The 21,729-nt window shown below is 40.6% G+C and overlaps 1 protein-coding gene across 3 annotated transcripts; it reads right to left on the reverse strand.

Annotated features, from left to right (window-relative positions):
* Positions 1-1,138: 1,138 nt before the first annotated feature.
* Positions 1,139-20,223, reverse strand: ISM1 (isthmin 1). Of its 3 annotated transcripts, none has more exons than XM_031552334.1 (5): positions 19,520-20,223; positions 9,681-9,948; positions 6,588-6,731; positions 3,422-3,511; positions 1,139-1,804 (listed from the first exon to the last, which is right to left on the reverse strand). In XM_031552334.1, the coding sequence occupies exons 1-5, from the start codon at positions 19,931-19,933 to the stop codon at positions 1,287-1,289; spliced, it is 1,434 nt and encodes a 477-aa protein (XP_031408194.1). In that variant the 5' UTR covers positions 19,934-20,223; the 3' UTR covers positions 1,139-1,286. The 3 variants fall into 3 exon arrangements, with proteins under 3 accessions (XP_031408194.1, XP_031408195.1, XP_031408196.1); XM_031552335.1 differs by lacking the exon at positions 19,520-20,223 and adding an exon at positions 18,897-18,975; XM_031552336.1 differs by lacking the exon at positions 19,520-20,223 and adding an exon at positions 16,790-16,892.
* Positions 20,224-21,729: the final 1,506 nt, after the last annotated feature.

Consider the following 21,729-nt stretch of genomic DNA (forward strand, 5'->3'; position numbering starts at 1 on the left):
GCAGCGAGACAGACTTATATGGGATGGAACTGTAAATATTTATTTACCCATGGTGTAATCTTTATCTTTCATAAAAATGCAGGTGTCAGCTGCTTCTTTACAGGGTCGTGTCTATAAACATGTGCTTTATAAAAATTTGGAGGTAAATCTCTGCGTAACAACAGTCATTCTTGGCGATCGCGTTCCATTTACTGAAGCCTTTCATGTTAGAGACACATCCCATATGTGAGCTATTGTTATAATTCAATAAATACTTTACAAAAATAATGCTAGCTTTTTTTTGAAGAAAAAAAGTTGTTTTAACTCAACGTAGTTCCTCCCAGATAGTTTCTTGAAGGAACAGCTTCTTCTGTAGGATACTATGCCCTCAGCATTTGATAAAAAGGGAAGAAAAAGGCTGGGTGCGTGCTCTATCTGAGGGAACTTACTTAGAAATGTGTATTCCACTTTTCCTGTCATGGAAAAAATAAACACTTCATGTTTAAATATTGGGCTTCACTCCTCCAACACGCATGCTTAGCTTACAGGTAGCTGCCCTGAAGATCTGCTCCCCAACATAAGACACTGGCTCTGCCAGCTGTAGTTACGTATCTGGAGCTGTGGGACCACTGCCCTGGGACTGATTCTGGAAAAACTACAACTTTCCCTCACTGCAGGCCTGCCCCAGGTTGATAGTGAGGACCTGGCCTGGAAGGTAACAGAAAGAATTCCAGTTGCTGGTGAGGGTTTATAATCAATTACAAAAAAATAATAATTCTTTTCTTAGACATGATGAGTCATGAAATCACTTAGAGAGAAAAGTAATGGTGTAGATGCATTAATCTCTGTAAGCCATTCCCACATGGAAGAGTATATTTTTCAACCCTGTTCCTCCTAATAGTTTTTAAATATGTGCCCTCTTCAATGGTGCCTTGGTCCTTATGGTGATGGCAGCTGCACCCCTAACTCCTGCTCCCCATCTCACGCATTATAGTTGGTGAATAAAGCAAAATGCACATTATTAAATGAACATTATTGTAGTATAAAATCTTACTGGGACAAGTTTTATGTATGTCAGTATGTAAAAATAGGCGTGTGAGAGAGAGAGAGAGAGAGAGAGAGAGAGAGAGATGTGCTTATAAATTACACACACTATGAAAATAGTTATGTATTATATTACAACTATACACATTCATTAGAAAGAAACTGATCAGCGCCTGTCAAGGAGATAGTGCAGCAGCAGTTATCAGTTCTTTGGCATCCAGGAAATGAATGCTATTTTCTGTCTGAAGAGGAGGAAAACTTCTTCAGTATTCTCTTGCTTCTTGAAATTGCTTGTAATAGTCTTCATCTGTAGGGTTTTCTGTGCACTTCTGCCCGTTGTTTGGAGGCCTTGCTTCGTTGTACCGGCTCCAGTCACCTTTGCATATAATCCAGGGCAGAATGTCCACTTTGTAATGGAGTTCTGCTGAAAATTCAATGCTGATCAGGTTTGGTGTACCTGCCCCTTTCCCTCTCGTAATCAGCTGCATGTTATCATCATAACAACAGTGCTGAGCTGCCAGTGTTGTACTCTCCAAAGAGAGCATGGAGCGGATGCAGTACCGTGCAGTGGGCTTATAGATCTCCAGTTTTTCCTTTGGACCACTTGCATCTTTCCAGCGAAAGTTTTTCCTCTTAATTCGATCGTAGATGTCAGCAGTGCTGTAAGCAACTTCTCTGGGGTAGGAGCACGGGCAACTGGGAAGATCATTGACCACTTTGTGCATATATTTCTTCAAGAACTCACTTTTGCAGCTCATCCATCTTTCACAGCTATCGGTATCTGTTTAAGGGCAGGAAATGGAAAGTTTAGGATACGATGCAGCAGCCCAATTGATATGATCTGATAACAAATGAGTAAAGTGTTGCTGTTCAGCCCTGGTGCTTTGCAGTAGCAAAAGCTTGCAGCTTTGCCTGCAGTGTGTTAAGGGGCTGTCCTGTTCAATAAAGAAATCAAAGAGGTGACTGACTTCAAGGGCCTCAAGCAGCACTACTCTGAATTAAACTGCAGTACCAATGCCAGGTAACAATCCTTGACGTTTCTTTTACCAGGCAAATTCTAGCCCAGCCTCTGATATCCCTGTGCAGCATATCCCTGTGCAGCTTTACAAGCAACAGAACTGACACTGGGAGTTTGCATTCCCTGAACTTGTGCAGGGCTTTGAAGACTGGCTTTGATTTCAAGCCCTTGTCTACACGCTCACCTTTGTATGAACAGCAGATTTGGATGTTGAAAGATTTTCTTACTGTGCTGGAAACAGCAAGATGGCAAGCAAAGCCTGGATTACTTTTAAGTTTCTTATTAAGCCCTTCCTTTTAATTACCAAATACCTTTTTCTCTCTTCATCTTCCCAAAGGGATATTTCTTGTCTAACTTCTCACCAATGCAGCCAGAAATTATTCAGATTCTAAAGGGGCATATGTGACATAATATCACACTGTCTCTATATTAGGAATACTTAATGGTACCCAAGGTCATGACTTACAGCTGGAATTATAGACTTATATATTATATATTCAGTAGTATTACTGAATATAATATTCAGACTTATATTCATTAGTATACTGAATACTGGCCTTTTACTATTTCTCAATAGTCTTGAAAGAATCCATTAAATCATCTCCTACCCACATCTCCTATCATGTCATGCTGTGGGCCTGCACATCTTGCTCCACACTTAACAGGACTCAAGTAATGCAGTGACTGGGACCTAAAACTCTTACAGCAGACATTTCTGCAAAGTATTTACTTAGTGATCCGTATTTTGTTTTACCACCTCTTTAAAGAGTCCTTTCCCAGCTGTCACTAACTGTTGTGCTCCAGCACTGCAGGAGGGAGGTGCTGGAGTGTGCTGTTTACCTAGTTGTTACCACTGTTTGATCCAGCAACCAGCATTTAAGAATGACCACTGCATAGTTTCATTGGAGGGATGGAATCAGAATGTTAGAGAGGTGGGCTGAATTTTAGATAGACCAAGTGTCAAGTCATGCCCTCTAAGGCTCATTCCACTGCAGCACACACCATTGTAAAAGCTGTTTGTGCTTGTAGAAGTTATTGCTGCTTTGTTTTTAATGTGACAGCTGTATTTAAATTGCTTTTATAGTATCTTCCATGCCAGACAGTGTTTGATTGTTGCCATCCATTAGCACACAGCTCTTTTCTGAACTAGGATGGAGATTTTACATTGAAAGAGGCACAGAAATTTGTGAAGAGAAGATAGTCTGTGATGGAAGTGAGTAGGTCCATGTTGTAAACTCGGGCAAGATAATAAACAAGCATTTTTACTGGTGTGTTTTACAATAAACTTAACTTAAAATGTTGGACTCACAGTGAGAATCAAAACAGGAAAATCCAAGTAAGTTTCTTATCTATTACTGGAAGATTGACAGGGCCGCTTACCAACTTCAAACAGTTTGGTAGCATTGAAGTCTTCACTCCCAGCGAGTAAGCTCACTTCCGTGGCTGCTGTCCGGAAAGTATCTTCGATCCCTATGGCAAACATGTTAATGGTGGTGGTGTTTTCCCATTAGAGCAGAACAAAATCAACTGTCTCCCTGCCTCCACCTCCTCCTCTCCCCTATTCTGAAACCTGCCTGGTTAGTCAAAGAAGCATTCTGAAGTTGTTGCTGGAGGGAGCGTTCATTTCATATCATAATGAACAAGGAAGTGGGGTGTTACAAAACTAACTGCTCTTTTAATGAATTAGCTTAACCCCCACAGTAAAAAGTTTTTCAAGTTTAGAATTTAGATTATACTTAAGTAGCAATTGTTTAGTTTTGAACCTAGTGCAGGGATGGATGGGAGAACCAGCGTTTTCCTACTCGTTCTGGACTTGAGACTTGCCAGCAGCTCCCAGTAACTCAGGTAGAACGTCTGCAAACACTGCAACTGATCAGCTTTATCTGACCAGCATTGTCTCAAAAGTATACAAATGCCTGACAAAATAAATACGAGAGTCCTAATGGCAACTGTAAAGCATTAGGGAAACATTTGTGTCATGTTGTAAATCACAGCAACATGTCTGAAGACAAGTGTATAAATTCATGTCTATGGGCAAACAGTTTTCAGGAAGCGCAAGGAAGAAAGATGCTATTACAAAAAGAATTGTACTTGTTGGTCTCTCCTAGTTCTAGGAGTTGAAACGTGCAAGTAGCTAAGAGATAAATAACCTCAGCTATCAAGCCCATCTCCCAGCTCCAGCAGCCATATCACAGCTACAGAAGCAATGGAATAAAAATATCAGTATCTTCCAGCAATTGCCAGCTAAGTGTCTGCTAGCAGGTGCGAGACAAATGGATTTCCAGAAAATACGACTTGATCCTTCTGAAGCATGCATCCTTTCTGTGCTGTTTTAGTTCACCCTGCCTAGCAACCTAATGTTTCCCAGTCTGTGCTATGTAGCGTTAAAACAATTCTCTCTTCAAAGAAGCATTTGAACACTATTCTTTTTTCCCCCTTGACTTAAAAACCTCTACAGAGAGCAGAAAGCTCTTTAATGCATGATAACTATACAGTTAATAATGAAGTCTGTTCACCATCCATCTTCTTTCCACTGAACTTTCTCCTGATCTCCTGAACCAGGACATAATAGTGGCTTGCAAAGCTTCAAAACAGCCTCAGGCAGCTTTTCAATAAAATTATCATATGATTTTGCCTTTACTCCAGCAGCAGATGAAGAATAATAGATACCCAAGAATCCATTACAAGGCAGTAATTCACTGCTAGAATTATAAACAGTAGAAGCTGAGCTTTGCCCTTGTCATTTTAAAAACGTCAGCACAGCCTGAAAGAGTGAATATATTTTGCTTGCTGATCATTGGGGGGGGGTCTGTTATATGACATAATATGTTCTTTCAAGTTTGCCCCCAGTTGATACTAGCTGGTAATAAATACTGGAAAATATAATGGGGGGGCTACATTCTTTATTGTGGATTTAATCCCTTATGATTTAAGCATTAGGATGTATGGAAAAAATCCAGCAGCATTTTTCTCCTGAACTGCCTAGAAATATTTATCTTGCAAGGAAGGTACGCATCTAGCTGTGAGTGAAACTCCTCCAACTGCCTCACCAAGGTTCCTAAACCATTTTTCCAGCCCTCCTGACATTTCTCTTCCCAACAAAAACACCAGACCATCAGTTTCTGTCTTTCTGAATCATTAAGTAAAATCATTGAGTAATCATAGTGATACCACTATGGCACGTGTTTTTACTTCTCTCTAACCCTGGGGAGTAATGCCATGACATGACATATATCCCATCGTTGTTGCATTGTTGTCCTTTCAGTATCTAAAGGGGGGCTATAAGAAAGAAGGGGACAGGCTCTTCAGCAGGGTCTGTTGTGATAGGACAAGGGGAAATGATTTCAACCAAATGAGAGGAGATTTAGATTGGTTATAAAGAAGAAGATTTTTACAGTAAGAGGGGTAAGGTACTGGAACAGGTTGTCCAGAGAGGTGGTGGATGCCCCACCCCTGTATGGGGCTCTGAGGCACCAGCCTGAAGGTACCTCTGTTCATTGCAGGGCACTTGGACTAGGTGACCTTAAAATGTCCTTCCCAGCTCAAAAGACTATGATTCTATGAATTACTGCATCACCGCTTTGCAAGTTCACCTAAATAAAAACCCACAGTAGTGTTTAAAGAACATCATGAGACAAGGTTGCCATAGCAGCTTTAAACTTTTATGACGTAGGTTTGAGCACTCAGCCCTGCTTTCAGGAAAGCAAAAGCTTGATGATGATAACAACACTTGCTTTACTAGTGTTTAATGTCCATGCTGTTAGCTCCCGCTTTCCTAAGGAAAGGCTCCTTGTTATGGCTGTATTTTCCAAACACATTCGGTCTGCAACTATCCTTTCCTTCATGCCAACATGCACCTCAGCTGCTGCAGGACCAAGCTTAACGTTTATAAGTTGCTTGGTTAGCTGGAGACATGACAACAGACAGGAGGTGACATTTCCACCTTAACATAGCTGTTGACTTCCAAGGACAGGAGATGTTGCAGCTCAGCAATAACAAAATCTCGAGTAAAACGTGAGCAGGTATTTAAGTTTTTTTTTTTTTTCCTTCATATTAATATATAGATGCAGAGTCTTACAGTAACTCTGGATATGTTAGGCACACATCTTATTAGCCATATAAGTGGGGGGAGCTATTTGTTCAAAGCATAAGCATATCCACTCATTGCATAGCAAAATACGGGCTCACTGAGGCAACAGCATGCCTGTTTTGAAATTCTAAAATTAACACAAATTTGTTACATGAGAGTAGATTACACCCTTTGGAATACAAAACGTACTAGGGACAAAAATGTCTGCTGTAATCCAAAAAAAGCCTGTATTTGTCTTTCATGTCTCAGGGGATGGTAAACTGCATCTGGAGACATATTATTACTAGCAAACAACCTGCCATTTCGTAAATGCCCTTGAGAATCAATCTCTCTCTTCCCAACCAAACTCCTACCTAGCCAAAGACCCAACGGGGCCTTGGCTTTATGCACAGAAGGACTCTTTTCCCCCTGCCATGACCACCCCTTCCCATTGCCCTTCTGCTAGCACAGCCAAACCTGGGCAGTTTGGCCTGTCGCAGGTCCGTGACTCAGTGGCAGTACAGGCATACCCACAGGACCTCGTCCGCTTCTGACTGCCGCTCCCACAGGTGACAGTACAAAGGGACCACGGGCTCCAGTCTCCATCACCATCAATGTAGTCTGTATAAAAACAAAGATGAGGAAGGAAATGAAGAAACAAAACTCCTACTACCCAAAACTACTATGTGTAGTGGTTTTTATTAAGAGGGCAAAACAGGAATGGAATCCAGATGTCTCTACCTGAAGCTTGGGCTAAGTGCCAGGCATAAGCCTGCTGTTTAAATGGTTTTCACACTTGATGCTCCTCAGGGAAATGCATGCAGCATTATTTGAAAAAATATTTCCTTTCTCTTTTGACCTTTTGGCAACTGAGACTCCTCAGCTGCAAAGCTGGGTCATGGACTAACAGTACACATCTACTCACATAATCTCCCTGCATACAGGAATATGTTTTCTGATCACAAACTAATACTAGAGGATAAATTGCATTTCATTTTTCTTCTCTTCAAAACACACAGCAATAGCACAACGATACTTACCTAATTAACTTTTAGGATACCATGAATGTTGGACTGTGGGAGGCTGAGGGTCATGTCTGAAAACTGGTAGTTGATAGTTTTTTTTTTTTTCCTTCTGCCCCTCAAATAGGAAATAGATATTACCAGAATACTGCCATGAATGTAGGGAACTACAAAGTCATCTGACACCAAGAACTACATGCAATTTGTACTGGTCTACACAAATTATTAAATAACACCAAATCTGATTCCTAAGTAAGTAGGAGGAATCTTCTGTAGTGGAAACACGAGGTTATTGTCTTCTAGTAAACAGCCAAGATAAACAGTGCCAAGTCTGCAAGATTTGGTGCCACCATTAAGTATCTGAACAAGTATCCTTCCTTGAAGTATCCTTCAATCCAGTCTCTTATGCTTGTTGGATTATCTGTTGCACAGATAATGGTGTTGCACAGCCCACCTTGTGAAGAGCACCAGGTGGAGCCTGTGAACCAACCCCAGTTCACTTCTATTCTAACTGGCATCTTGCCTTTCAGCCCCACCAGCTGAGCTTCATCTCACTACAAACTCTTGGCTTAATAGTGCTCTCTGTAATCTACATGTGCTCAACTGACCCTGTGATGGTAGCTTGTAGCTTTGCTCCTTTGGGCTACGCTCATAGCAGTAGCAAAGCAAATGTGAGTTTAGTGACTGCTCTACAGCTACAGGCTGATCATGTAGGCACTGGCAAGATGCAGGGACAGATCTTTAAGAAGGCCTCCATGCTACACGATTCCCACTTCCCCCTCACTGCCATGCTGTCTGTGGACTTCCTGAGCTGGTTAGTAGAACGTTACTCGATTTGTACCATATGTAATAACTGACGACAACTCTGAAGGGTGCTATTAAACATTTATCGTCAGGAGTATGCAAAGGTTATATATCTCACTCATAGCAAGCTGCCTAGATGCAAGTTTTTAGTGGCAGGGACCTTATGCACTTCTCCTCCTTTTCTTACGCTGCTGCTGCTGAATCAGGTGTCTGCTAACATGATGTGGGCAGAACGATGATCCCTGCAGTACCATCTGTGTGCAATGAGACCCGATTCCAGGATGTGCCAACAGGAGGGCACTACAGCAATCTGAATAGGATTATATATAACATAAATTATAATGGAGAGGGGCTGGAAATAGCATAGAAGCCCCGTGTAGACATTATCTGCTACGAGATCCTCCTGGCAAAGGCCAGAAGCGCACAATGTTTTACATTAGTCCAAAGGCCAAGAGTTTCTTGCAATTAATAAGGTGTTCTGGAACATGATAAAGAGCTCTAATTAATTTGCAAGTCTGCCTGCCTCATCTTTATGCTGCATCAAAAAGCATATGGTATCTAGCTACTATTAAACATATGAGGTTGAATTTTCTTCTGGATCTCAACCTGTTCTCTCTATTTTTAATCTATTTTTAATCTCTCTCTCTCTCCATACATATATATACACACACACACACATATATATATATATATATGCATGCATGCACACATATATTGCTCCTATTAATTCTACCACAATTATTTGTGAGAGCAGTGTTATTTTGCCTAAAATAATAGCCACCCAATATATGAGTTCCTGGCAATAACGTGTGCCCACAACTAAGCACAGGTGCAAAAAGAAGGGATAGGCTTTAATCTTCTGGCCACAAAAATTTAATACAAATGTATACATTTAAATACACCATTCTGTGAAAAGGCTCTCTCCAATGTTAAGGCTCTAGGACATAAACAGGGGAATGCTAAGACTGAAACAGTGCATAGCAGCCACTTTGCAGTATCTAGCTGTTGCAACTCAAGTGCCACAAATACTCTGGCTTTGAAATCCTGCTCTAATTCCATTTATGTATTATCATAGAACACAGAGGCTTTGATCTACCTGTGGCTCCTGAAGGGCACATATTAATTCACCTCCTTTGAGTCTTTCTCATGTGCATAGTTATACCCTAGTGCAAATGTAGCTCCTTTCTGCTTCTAGTTTCATGCGACAAGCTGAAAACAATTGATTTCACCATGACACATCTGGAAGAGAATTACACACGCAAATACACAATGTTCCTGCTGCATATGCCACTCCCCACACATGCACCAACATAATTCATCTTATTTATGTATCCACCAAACACTACCATGTTTTAGATACTTAGCTTATTTAACCAATAATTACATTTTAGTTCCCAAACCACTGCATGATTCTAAATTTGTACTTATCCTTACTCTAAAAATAAATACAAAACCTTGCTTCCTTTGCTTTTAAAAAAAGTACACTTCGGACTAAAAAAAGACACTCTTATGGGATAACTGGTATGATTTTCAAGATTATAGACTTACTAGTGGAATGTAGCTACCACAGTACAGCTTGTGCATCTGCACAGATTTGTATTTAAAAGCTGATGAACAAAAGCCACATGTTGAAAAATCCTATTTTGTTTGGCCTACTTTCAGCAATGCCTCACCATTCTCATTTCCCTCCAAACTCATTTTACAGTCCCAAGATGCCCATAAGAGGCCTGGAACACAAACTTACCATACTCTGACTGCTCCTTGGACTCAAACGTCCGGTGACTGGGTGCACGACCATCCCACCCACCAAGAGGGTTCAGGAAGTTGCTGTCCTCAGTAGTGCTGTCATACTTGTAGTCCTGGTCACCACTGCTCATGCGAGTCAAGGTGGAGGACCTCTGCCACCAGTTTCTCCAGTCAGGTGATGAGACTGGCCAGCTAGGCTTGCTGTTCTCTTTCTGAAGGTCCTTGTCAGTTTCTGTGTCAGGGCCATCCACCACTTCAATGGTAACCTGTGGGATTCAAAACAGGGCAGACTGCCTGTCACTGTCACCTCCTAGTCAGAGGGAGACTTTCTATACAGCAAAGGCAAATGACTGATGTTGCCTTGAAGGGGACTGTGTAATACCATAGGGGTAGCATGTTGTAGACCATATGTGGATTACTGAGCGCAGAGATATGCAGAGGCTGAGTGATTCCTTCTGCTACCTCTGCTGAATCAGACTTTGGAACAAAGGCTAGGAAAAATACCACACAAAATAACAACCCATGCTGTGCCTAAAACCTTTGCAGCAGAAATTTCTGCCTTATGGGGAAAAAATATGTTCAAACCTGGACACTTATGACCAGGAAAAGGAAAATCATATCTGTTCTTCTAAATACACTGGGGCTGAGTTTGAAGCAAACATGAAACACGCCAGTATGCAGAGCCTGTTCTGAGAGCTAGATTGACTTAGCAGAGGGCTAAGGAAGCCATGGGTGTGAAGGTGGAGGATAGAGCCCACAGTCTGCATTGGGTCAATGCAGGTTTTCATCTGCCTTGCCCTATAGCAGCAGCTCAGCCTTGCCTCTTGCATACCACATTTCTATCATGCCCTGCCACATGAAACCACACTGCATGGCTGAGAGTTAGCAGCTTTTTCAGACATTACTATGTAAATCACTTGCTGCTATGGCACCTGAAGCAGGTCCTCCTTCTGTGCTGCCAAGGGTAATGCTGTATTTCATGGCTCCTGCAGAATCTAGAGCCAAGATTCAAGTTTTGCCACCCCATTTACTCACAAGCATCAAGAACACAAATATAATGCCACACAGGGACAGTCCTTCATTACTTGGGCTGAACAATGTTTATTACATAACTCTTGGATAAATACTGTGTGTGCACGCGTGTGTGTAGGTGGCTATTTATGTACAAATAGGAACTATCCATCAGAAACCTTGGCTCTATGACTCAAGCATATCACAAGCACAGATAAATCATGAAATGCTCTAATGCTTCAATGCTGGTGTGGTTCAGTGATTACACTGGACTGGCTAAGCATAGTACAGAAGTGAGTATCAGATACACCTATAGTGTATTCTTCATCCTCTATAGATTTAAAAAACAAACTTTCAAGATAGTATTCCAGAAAAACTGGGTTATTTAAGAACTGGAAAATGTCTAATTGTGGACGCTCTTGTGACTCTGAACAAGAAAAACCGTTTCTACAGCTACCTGTGATTGATCTACAGAGGAATCTAACGTAGGAAGCAAACCAACAAGTTGTTGCCATAGTTTAGTAACAGCAGGCACAACTACATAGACAAGACAATGCCCATGCATCCTTTTTGGAAAAAGTAGATTCTGAATAAGTTCAATGCTTTGCCTTTGACCATAGACTGACAGAGCCATTGAAACAGAACAACTTTGAGGCTAGTATGAAATGGCACTGGGAGAAAGAGCAAGAGCAACGGAAAGTGCAGTTGTCAGCCTAACAGAATCCTTACACAAGAGATATTTTACTTCCAGACTAAGTGTGGAATTGGAATGATTACTTCATTAACCTCAGTTTCTACAGGCCAAGAATTAAAATGGATTTCATAAGTTTGAAAACAACAGAGTGAGGTCAGGGGTTCAAAACTGTGGCATTGACCAAAGCAAAACAGAGTTTTCACAATAAGTGAAAATAAATGATGTTACTGAATGGGTAATACTGCACTGCTGGCCAGTCACAGGGCTTTAGTACTGACCATGTGAAAATTAATACGACTCCATTACTTACTCTGGTAACAAATATTTTTTAAGACCACATTAACTTTGTAAGCAATGACTCAGCAAAGAGGAAAAAAAACTTTTTTTTTTTTTAAATAGAAGCACTTGACAATCATTCCATTTGCTTTGCTAAACTGTAGTTATGTGACTGTGATCATAAGGATTTGGATTTAAGACACTTACTTAGGATTCCAAGTCAGTTTAAGCAGAAGATGGTTTGTAGAGACACAGAGGCTTCTGCTGGGCTATGTGTTACACTGAGGAAGATAGGCAGGTGAATTTCAGGCTCAAAAGACCTCATCAGACCTTCAGCAGCACCGCCACCAACTTATTTTCAAGACATCAGTCTTGAAAATGCAATCAGTCTGTGTATACTACAAAACAGGTTTATTAAAAAGGCCTTTAAAATGAGTTTTCCAGAACAGAAAGTGTGATGAATTTAATCTTGTCACTGCAAGCTCTAAGTCCTTACTCTATGGCTAGCTAATGAGGAACAAACTGGGAACTACACCCCATTGGGATGACTCATAGCCATGGGTAGGCACAGGCTGTGTGCAAACATATGGTGCTTCATTCAGTGATAACTGGGTAGGGAAGAAGGAATCCCTGCACTTTGCCACTTTTCCTCTTGCATGACTGTAACTGACCCTGCAGGACAATGGTGCTTTGTCACCCTTGAACTAGGTAAGAAGTTATGGCCTGAGACCATCAATAATCTCCTTATCAGAAAGAGAGGTCAGAAAAGATCCACCTCAGCATAAGCAAGGTTTTTAAATAGGTATTGAATCAATGAACATAAAATGTAAATCCAGTTTGTCAGTCTGACAAACACCAGTATTCTTCCTTCATAAGTTTTGATTACAAAGTTGTTTGTTTGCAATTTTAAAACCAAAGAGTGAAAGAAATTCTACAAGTCCAGGGACTGTCTGACCTGCCAGTCTTGGCAAGTTAAAAAAAAAAAGACTCCAGCAGAGTCTAGTCCTGTTTGTCTCCAGGGTCTCATCTGTGTTCTGCCCAGCCCCAGTAAACTCTAAGGCACTTTCCAGAGGCAGGGAGGAAATCAGCAAATAGTGGCAGAGTGCCTCCAAGATATGACCCAAGGGCTAGGACAGGGGTGTGAGAGGTGGCTACGTCTTTGGGATAGAGAAGTAATTGCTTGACTGATGTACAGTTTTAAGGAATTAGCATTCACTGAATTCTTCCAATACTTACAGTTAACCTTAACAACATTAGCCAATAACTGTATGTATACATATCATAGGCAAATACGTATCCTCCAATTGGTTTCCATACTATTTTTTTTTTAATAAAAAAGTGGAGAAAAAAAGAAATCAGATCCAGAATATAGTCATTAAAAAGGAGGCAATTAAGACAGCTCTGGAAAAGCTCTCCCACTGTGTAATGATTCCAACAAAAACATGTTCTCTTAAAAAAAAAGAACTAGACCTTGTTTAGTATTTATCTCAAAGACTGTTTCAAAGACTTCATTTTTCCCTGTTTTCTTCTTCCAGAGATTATCAAAACTGCAAAGATGATTATTTATTTTTTTGTCACGCTTCCCAAGATGTCTGTGGTAACATGGTTCTTGTATAAATCCACAATCATCTCCAGAAGTATTCAACCCTAAAGTGAAGCCATTTCTTTTACGGTTGTTTGAGCTATAAATAAGGATGTTTCTCAAAAAATTGAGAAAAACAATTGGCATAGGTACACTAAAACAACAGATTTGCAATGAATTTCTAATGAAACAAATGTATCAAGCACAGATGTCTTGAGACACTAACATCCAATTCTCTCCTGGCCAAAAGTATACAGAAGATAAATATTATCCCCACTTGCTGGAGTGCACAAGAAGTTCTTAAGTACTTTGTCCTGTTTACTGAGACAATGTTTCTGAATTCACTTTAATGGTGTAAACATTGCCCTAAGCAACTGGAAGATTATGTTACAAGAAGTATACTTGCAGTAATGTGCAAGCCATAGGTTCTACTGTTTCCTTCATGAAACTGATGCAAATTTTCAGTGCAGAACTTGCCATACTGTAAAGACGGATATGTGCAAGTTAGCAAGGTAGATACTGTAACAGTGGAAGAGAAATTGATTAGTTATTAGGTACTGAAACAATAAATCTAGGTTTACACCACATAACAGTTGGGCTAAAATGATGTCTGTAGTGATGAAAAATTACTTCTGGTAATGTAATGACAGCTCACTTAGAACAGTTTTCTGGACTCACTAGACAAAAGTGAAGGGTATTAAAGTTTGCTTGGAGCAATGAAGACAACACGACTCAAATCCTGAAGTTTTTTTTCTGATGGGCCTACCTGAATCCCTCAATTCAAGTTCTGGTCCCAAGCCCTGGTCTGAATTTTGCACTCTGTGGCAAGCTCTTCTTAACTACAACAGTAAATCACTGCAGAGGTCACAGCTCCGCTATAAGAAGCTGCTAGCTATGGCTTTCCAGCACCCAGCTCTGCCAAGACTCATCCTTCCAGGTTGCTAAGAGGACTAGCTAGTGAGTGCAGCAAAGCAGACAGACTGACCAGGCAGCTGGTCTTTGCAGCAGGGAGTTCTCCATAGTACAGACCCAGCTCAAGGAAGAAAAGGAACAAGCACTCTCCACTTTCCTGGGTTTTAATTTAATAACAGGGTCAATTGCTGCTATCTCAAAGAATCAAACCATAAAAGCATTACAAGAACTCAGTGCTACCACAGCTCTCTCATCCTTACTGAGCTAGATTAGAGGTGGGACATGCTGGTTAGAGCTCAGTACCACAGATATTGCTGAATCTTTTGTGATAATAGTAAGATGGTGTTGCTTTCCATTGCAGTGAAACTAGCAGCTTCAGACAAATATAAAGTTTCTCTAAAAAAATAAATTTAATAAATTCTGTTAAAAGCTGTGTGATATGAATAGAGATGAACCTAGAGAAGCGTTGAACTCTGTAGCTTTTTAAGTAGACTATACAGCCTTGTTTCTCTGTATCCTATATATGTTCCTAGAGCGACTGGTACTGTGTATTTTTATTCATTTATTTTTATAAGAGAGGGTAGAAACTGAGATATCAAAGAATAGGAACCTACAAGGACAGGCTGAGAGAGCTGAGACTGTTCAGCCTGGAGAAGAGAAAGCTCTGGGGAGACCTGAGAGCAGCCTCTCAGAATTTAAAGGGAGGCTATAAGAAAGAAGGGGACAGACTCTTCAGTAGGGTCTGCTGTGATAGGACAAGGGGAAATAGTTTCACACTGGAACATGGGAGATCTCGATCGGATACAAGAAGAAAGTTTTCTACAGTAAGGTTGGTGAGACAGGTTGCCCAAAGAGATGGTAGATGCCCCTATTCTTGGAGACATTCAAGGTCAGGCTGGATGAGGCTCTGAGCAATCTGATCTAGTGTAGGTGTCCCTGTTCACAGCAGGAAAGTTGGACTAGATGGCCCTTAAGGGTCTCATTCAACTCAATTCTGTGAGAATAAATAAAGCTAACAAAGCAGTATTGGTGTGACATGACTGAGAAAAACAGCCCACAGTTCTCATGTGACATTTCCCCAAGCAGGCTGCATTAACTTCTGCCTTCTATTATTCCCAATGCCACAATTTTCAGCAAGATTACCAATCAAAACAGATTTAATCATATGCTTTCTAGGAAATGTTGGCATTTTTTAGGACAGGAATCCTGCCTAATTGTTTCTGCTCAGAACTTGTCCCGTCAACTGTCACAACTGAACTCACCCAGTTGTATTTCAGGTATACTGGTTGTGACATTTGATCAAGATTCAAGTTATTTATAAGATCAGTATCAATGGAAAGTCTTTGCCTGACAAACAGTAAGGAGTTTCTCCTTCTTATTTGTTGTGGTGTTCATCACTGCTAGGAAAGCAGCAAAGTAGCAGGACAACACTACCTATACAAGAGTGTAAAACCAGGAGTAAAAAGGAGGGACATGAGCAAAGTCTCAACTGCATGTTGAGGTTCCAAAAAAAGGAACAGCCAGGAAGGTGAGACAGAGTCTGAGGCCTCAGAGAACAGCTGAGAGGCTATAAAAGGCTGATTAGGAGAAAAGAGAAAAGCTGATCAGAAATGAAAAACAAGAGTTTCTATTCATCCCCTGCATGACTTCCTTCTGTTACTTAGAAGCATGAATAATTTTGTCTTACTCAGCCCATTTACAAGGTCTGCATAGGCATCCCTCAGCTAGTTTATGTCAAACAAGTGCAAATCTACAAAAAAGAAACAAAAAGAATGCAGGGAAAAATGTGATCAATTTTTTAAATCCCCTTCTCTTCCTGGAATCTTTCAGGCATTGATAGAATAGCTGAAATGACCAAAATAAAGAAAATATAATACTTCAAACCAAACAACCAGCCTGTGCTTGACCACTGCTGCTATAGTTACTCTAAAACAACCACTATGAAAGCAATGCTGAGGCATAAAATGCCACTCAAAATGATGCAACATTTAACAAGGCAAGAGCACCACAGAAAGTCTAGTCTAGTAATTCTTGTCTTGCATGCAGAGTCATGTAGCATTTGCCTTACTACAGGGTCTATTGTTTCCGAGGTTTTTCTAGAAGGCAGGTCACTACACTTACATTTGATTATCACCTGATAAATACAGTAGTAGTCTGGGGGACGTATTTTCCTGAATTCCTGTGATGGTGTTCTGAAATACACTACTTCCTCTCCAAAAGAGCACATAACTAGGCATGATATAGCACAGAAAACCAGAGAAGTTTTCTTCAAAACCTGCTTTCTTAGGCTGAATTTAACATCTGTTTATTAGGTTTTTAAGATGTCCAGGTTATTTTTGGTCCACATAGGCTTACACTAATAAGAGGGAAGAGAGACTGTGGGTTCAACTCAAAGAAAGTACAAGGAAGTTGCTAGGATATGCAGAGAGAAATTTAGAAAGGCAAAAGCCCAGCTTGAACTCAACCTGGCCACTATGGTTAAGGACAACAAAAAGTGTTTTTACAAATATATTAACAGTAAGAGTAGAGCTAAAGAGAATCTCCATCCTTTACTGCATGCAGGGAATGTGACCACTGAGGATAAGGAAAAGGCTGAAGTTCTCAACTCATTATTTACATGTATTTAATCTACCTGAGGGTGCTGGTGGAGGTGATAGCCAAGCTGCTTTCCACCATCTATCAGGTCCTGGTCAACTGGGGGGGTCCTTGGAGAGGCTTGTCAATGTGACTCCTATTGAAAGAAGGGTCATAAGGAAGATCCGGGGAACTACAGGCCTGTCAGCTTGACCTGAGTGCCAGGGAAGGTTATGGAACAGATCATCTTGAGTGCTAGCACACGGCATATGCAGGACATCAAGGGGTAAATCAAGCCCACTGTTCAGTCTGGAGAAGAGGAGGCTCTCCACAACTTATTGCTCTCTACAGCTGCCTGAAAGGAAGTTGTGGTGAGGTGGAGGTTGGCCCCTCCTCCCACGTAACAGTGATAGGATGAGATGGGAATTGCCCCAAGTTGGGCTAGGGGAGATTCAGCTTGGGTACTAGGCAAATCTTTCTTCTCAGGGAGGTAGTGGAGTCACCATCCCTAGAAACATTTAAGAAAAGGGTAGAAGAGTACTAAGGGACATGGTTTAGTGGGCAATATTGGTGGTAGACAGATGGCTAGATAAGATTATCTTAGAGGTCTTTTCCAATTTTAATGATTCTGTGACTCTAAATTAATGTCCTTAGGACCATAGCTCACACCCCAAAACCAGCGAGCAAAACAAAAAGTGAGCATTTATTCTGCTTTTGTTTGCCAAACAGCTGATGAGAAAATTGCTAGTCACTAATTGTTGTCACCGTCATTCAGTGAAGTTATTACTTAATAAGCAAGAATTCCCTATAACTCCTTTTTTATTCTCCCCCCCCCCATGAAAGAGTAAACCAACCAACAACATTCAGGCAAAGAAATAAAATTTCTTCAAAATCATTTCTACAAATGATTTTTTAATGAATTCATGAAGTGTTTATCTCTGTAAGGCCTAAACTGCTGCAGAACTGAAAACCAGGAACTTAAGGAAGATTTGCACATCCTTACTTATGCACCTGAATAAGCTAAGTATAATACAGGACATAGGCAGCCTATTTCTGAAAGAATTGATCCTTACACATAAGAAAAAGCTCTGGGATTAACGTTGCCCAATGTTTTCCAGTCTACAGGAAAAGGGTTTCCAGCTCTCAGAGTCCAGCAAAACTGCTGACTTAGCTGGCTGACACATTTCCAGCATCAGGTGGTGGAAAAAGAGATCATAGCAGAAGCAGTTACTGTAAAGACAAGCCAGGGAAATGTTTCCATCCTCCAGTCGTTTATCCATTCCCTAAGTCTAACGTGCTGTCATAAATCAGAGGAGGTCTTTGTCTCCTCCTGCCCTCCTCCATGGTTTACATACTATTGAAACAGTGATACTACACTGTTAATCTCCTCCCACAATCTGGGGCCCTTATAGCTTCCCTACCTTCTCTTCCTGAGGCTTTTTAGAAGGACGCGTACAGGCACCACATGTTAAAAGTGTTTACTACCTTGGCCTGTCAAGTACTGGACCTGCATTTGATCCAAATCTGTTAGACCTCTTAATGTTGTGAGCCATCTATGAAGTAATGGAGTGTTGACTTTGAGACAGCTTGTTCTCTCACGAATAGGTCTATTATATCTTTATGTATGTACTTCTTAGACATATCAAAAAGAATGGTAATTTTGTGGGCTGGGGAACAGCAAGATGCCAGGAATTTATTTAGCCAGAAAACTAGTTCTATTAGCGTATTGTTTTTATAAGCACATCTTAGGCAGAACAACATTTGAGTTTATTGTTTTGGTTAAAAAAAGACTTCTTATTAACGCCAATTTTACTTTAAGGTCCTGAATTAAAAACAAATCACTCGTTTTTTCCTCTTTCTAAGCCTTGAAGTTTTAAGATGCAAATGGCTTGCAAGAGGCCATTCCAAACCCAAGAATAGTTTGAGGAATAACATATAACAAAGTTTCTTGAACACAGTTTTTCAGCTGCTGCAGAAATTGACTCTTAAGACATAGTTCTATAGAGAGGACCACAACTCGAGAAGAAACTTAAAGACCTATTGTAATGCTGTAACATGATGGAAAGTACAACAATAATAGCAAACTAGCACAATCCTAGGCTGCAGCAAATGAGAACAAACCCAAATGCAGCTGCTGCAGAAACAAAGAAAGAAAGACTACTTACCTTTGAAAGACCTCTAGTAGGTAAGGATCTCCAGCAAGATACCCTTACTTCCAGTGCCAATCTTTAAATGAGGTCTGGGAAGGGGTAGATCCTGGTTCCAGCCCTTCCAGTCACTCAGGTACATTGCATTCACCTGAGCTCCCCTGGATTGGCCCTGCCTTCCCACCAGGTGTTCAATCACTGGTGCAGGCCATGACTTAGCGTTTTTGCTGCACGTATTTTCTTACAACATTGGGGAATGGTGGCACTTTGTAATAGCATACCAAAAGAGAATCTGTTTATAAACAAATTTTATAGTGGAGAGTTGAAAGCAGAATTGAAAATACCCATTTAATATCAAAGAAGAGAATATATTCTAAAATGCAAAAGCAGAGATGCCTTTGGTATCATGGATAGGTCTGTATTGATACCTACGTTCTCCAATCAACAATATCCAAAGAGAAATTCAGAAAAAAATTGAAATCTATGCATTCACTGAAGACAAAGAGCATATACAATCTCTTTGTGGTGGAGACAGGGTATTCTGACTGCATGACATAGAAGCCAAACTGAAAGTTCACTTGATTCAGTAAAATGATCTTGTGTAGCTTCATACAATGTCACAGGTTAGCATAAATTTGTACCTGAATGTTGGGATTTTGCCCGTTGATATCTGCTTTTGACAGGTCAGGGAAGTTTGGGAGATCCAGGAGGAAAGATCTAGGTCCATCTCTCTGTAAGGATGTATGCCCATTTTCCTGCCTGAATCGTTGCTTAGGGAATGGCCGGTGGGCAGCCTGGAGATCGGGGTATTCTCTTCTGTCCTCGGGGTTCAGGCTAAAGCTGTCTTCAGGAGAATGGTCATCTGCAGTGAGCGTGTTCTGGGAAAAAAAGCAACGCACTATAACAACAACTGAGGTGCAGTCCTGCCAGCACCCCCATATCCAACTTTCTGCTAATGATGACTGCAGAGTGCAGATAAAGGTTCTTATGGCACCCTGACCCACAGCTAGTTTTTTAAACACACAGGATTTATGATGTATTGTCTCAGGTTTCATGAGTTTGACTCCTGATTCTCACTGAAATGTACTCAGTTACACTAGAGGGAATCTGTAACCATATGACACATGAGAAAATTAAGTCAGATTTGGGTGCTTAGCTCAATTAGGTTCCTGGAACATTCCAGCCTTCAAGTGACATCAACATACTAATAGAAGCATCTAACTTAAAGCAGTTCTGGAAACATGAACAACTGAAGCAAGCTCTGTGAAATCAAGTTATATCAGATTAAGCCTGATCTAGCTGTAAATGTTCACATTCATTGTGCAGGAGTTGGACTAGATCATCTTTAAAGATCCCTTCCAACTCAAATGATTCTATGATTCTATGTCCCTAAAATGGTAGAAGGATATCTTTACTACAAAGCATTTCAGTTTGCACTGTTCCAAATTGGAGCAAAACCCCTTACTGTTAAGTTTTAGTTCAAATTCATGATATTAAAGGATCCTACTGTGTTGAATTGGCAGCTTTCTTCTCCCTCTCCTTAGTTTGCAGCAACTTCCATCTAGCTGTCTGTCCTTCTCACCCGATTTCTCTCGTCTTGAACATCTGAACCTTCTTTCCTTCCTTTGGGATCTCATTTTCATGTTTGCCTAATGGTGGGATTGAATTTCATCAAGCTGTGGGTCAGCGGTTAATGCTTTTGTTATTGCTGAGCGTACTTTTGGGTTATGTAGTTTATTACAGCAGGCTGCCTTCGGACCAGTAGCACTGCTGTCACTGCCTTGACCTCACCAAGGAGCTACATTCAGTATCAAAACACTCCCTGGGTTAGGACTGGCCTGGGGACTTAGGGGAAAAAAAAAAAAGGGGTAGACAAGTCAAATCTTCTCACAGCTACAAAAAAATGCGTGGGGCTGATTGAACATAGGTTTTGCTTTTGACTCAGCTGAAAAATTTTAGGTTTGAGGTCTTAGTATGACTGCCTGGGGAGCTTTTATTTTCAGTTCATAAAGAGACAGCAAGAATGGATAGGGTAAATGTTAAAGACATATTTTTTAAAATAAGCACAATTAAAGCGGAGTGGCTACGTGTGGTTCTGGCTCTTCTTAAGCATGTTTTTGCCAGCATATCTGGTTAAACACAACCTCCATCCAGCTCCTCTGGCTCAAATTAAGCTAACATACCTTTTGTTAAGGTCTCAAATAGGCAGCAATTCCGATGCCTTTTCCTTTATTTTCTGTTTATTTGCACAGAATGTTCTAAAATGACCTTTGAAGAGATTTTACAATAAAATCTGTGCATATTTACAGGAAAAATGTTCAGGAATTTAAGTAAACCAAGATTTAAGAGTTAATCTGGGACTAAGCGCAATCTCAAGTAAAAGGCATTTCTCCTCTCCCCTTCACTGCATTGCATTTGTAAAGAAGTGCAGAGTCAGATTTAGTAGTATTGAACTGTTCGTAGTACTTTTGAGATCAGATTGGTTACACTCTGAAAGTCCCAAAAGACCATTACTCGTCCGTCAACAGCACTGGTGAACAAAGTTCATTCCAAATGCATTCATAGGCATGGGTTAGTCTATGTGCTCTTAACTGTATTGTCTGAAAGCTAAACCAGGGATGCTGCTTTTCACTGCAAACCAGGCAAGACATGTCTTTGGTGGGCCATCCATTAGTACACACGTTATTTAATACAAAGTAGAAAGTAAATCACATGACAGTAAGCTCTGGGAAACAAAACCAATGGCCACTTAGCTAACTTTAGGTTCCTTACCCATATGCTTGAGCTTTAACTTAACACTTCACCAACAGAACTTAATTTCAAGCTTGGGACATAAGGATTAAATGGTTTG

Source organism: Meleagris gallopavo, chromosome 2 (assembly GCF_000146605.3).
Source record: "Meleagris gallopavo isolate NT-WF06-2002-E0010 breed Aviagen turkey brand Nicholas breeding stock chromosome 2, Turkey_5.1, whole genome shotgun sequence".
Classification (NCBI taxonomy): Eukaryota; Metazoa; Chordata; class Aves; order Galliformes; family Phasianidae; genus Meleagris; species Meleagris gallopavo.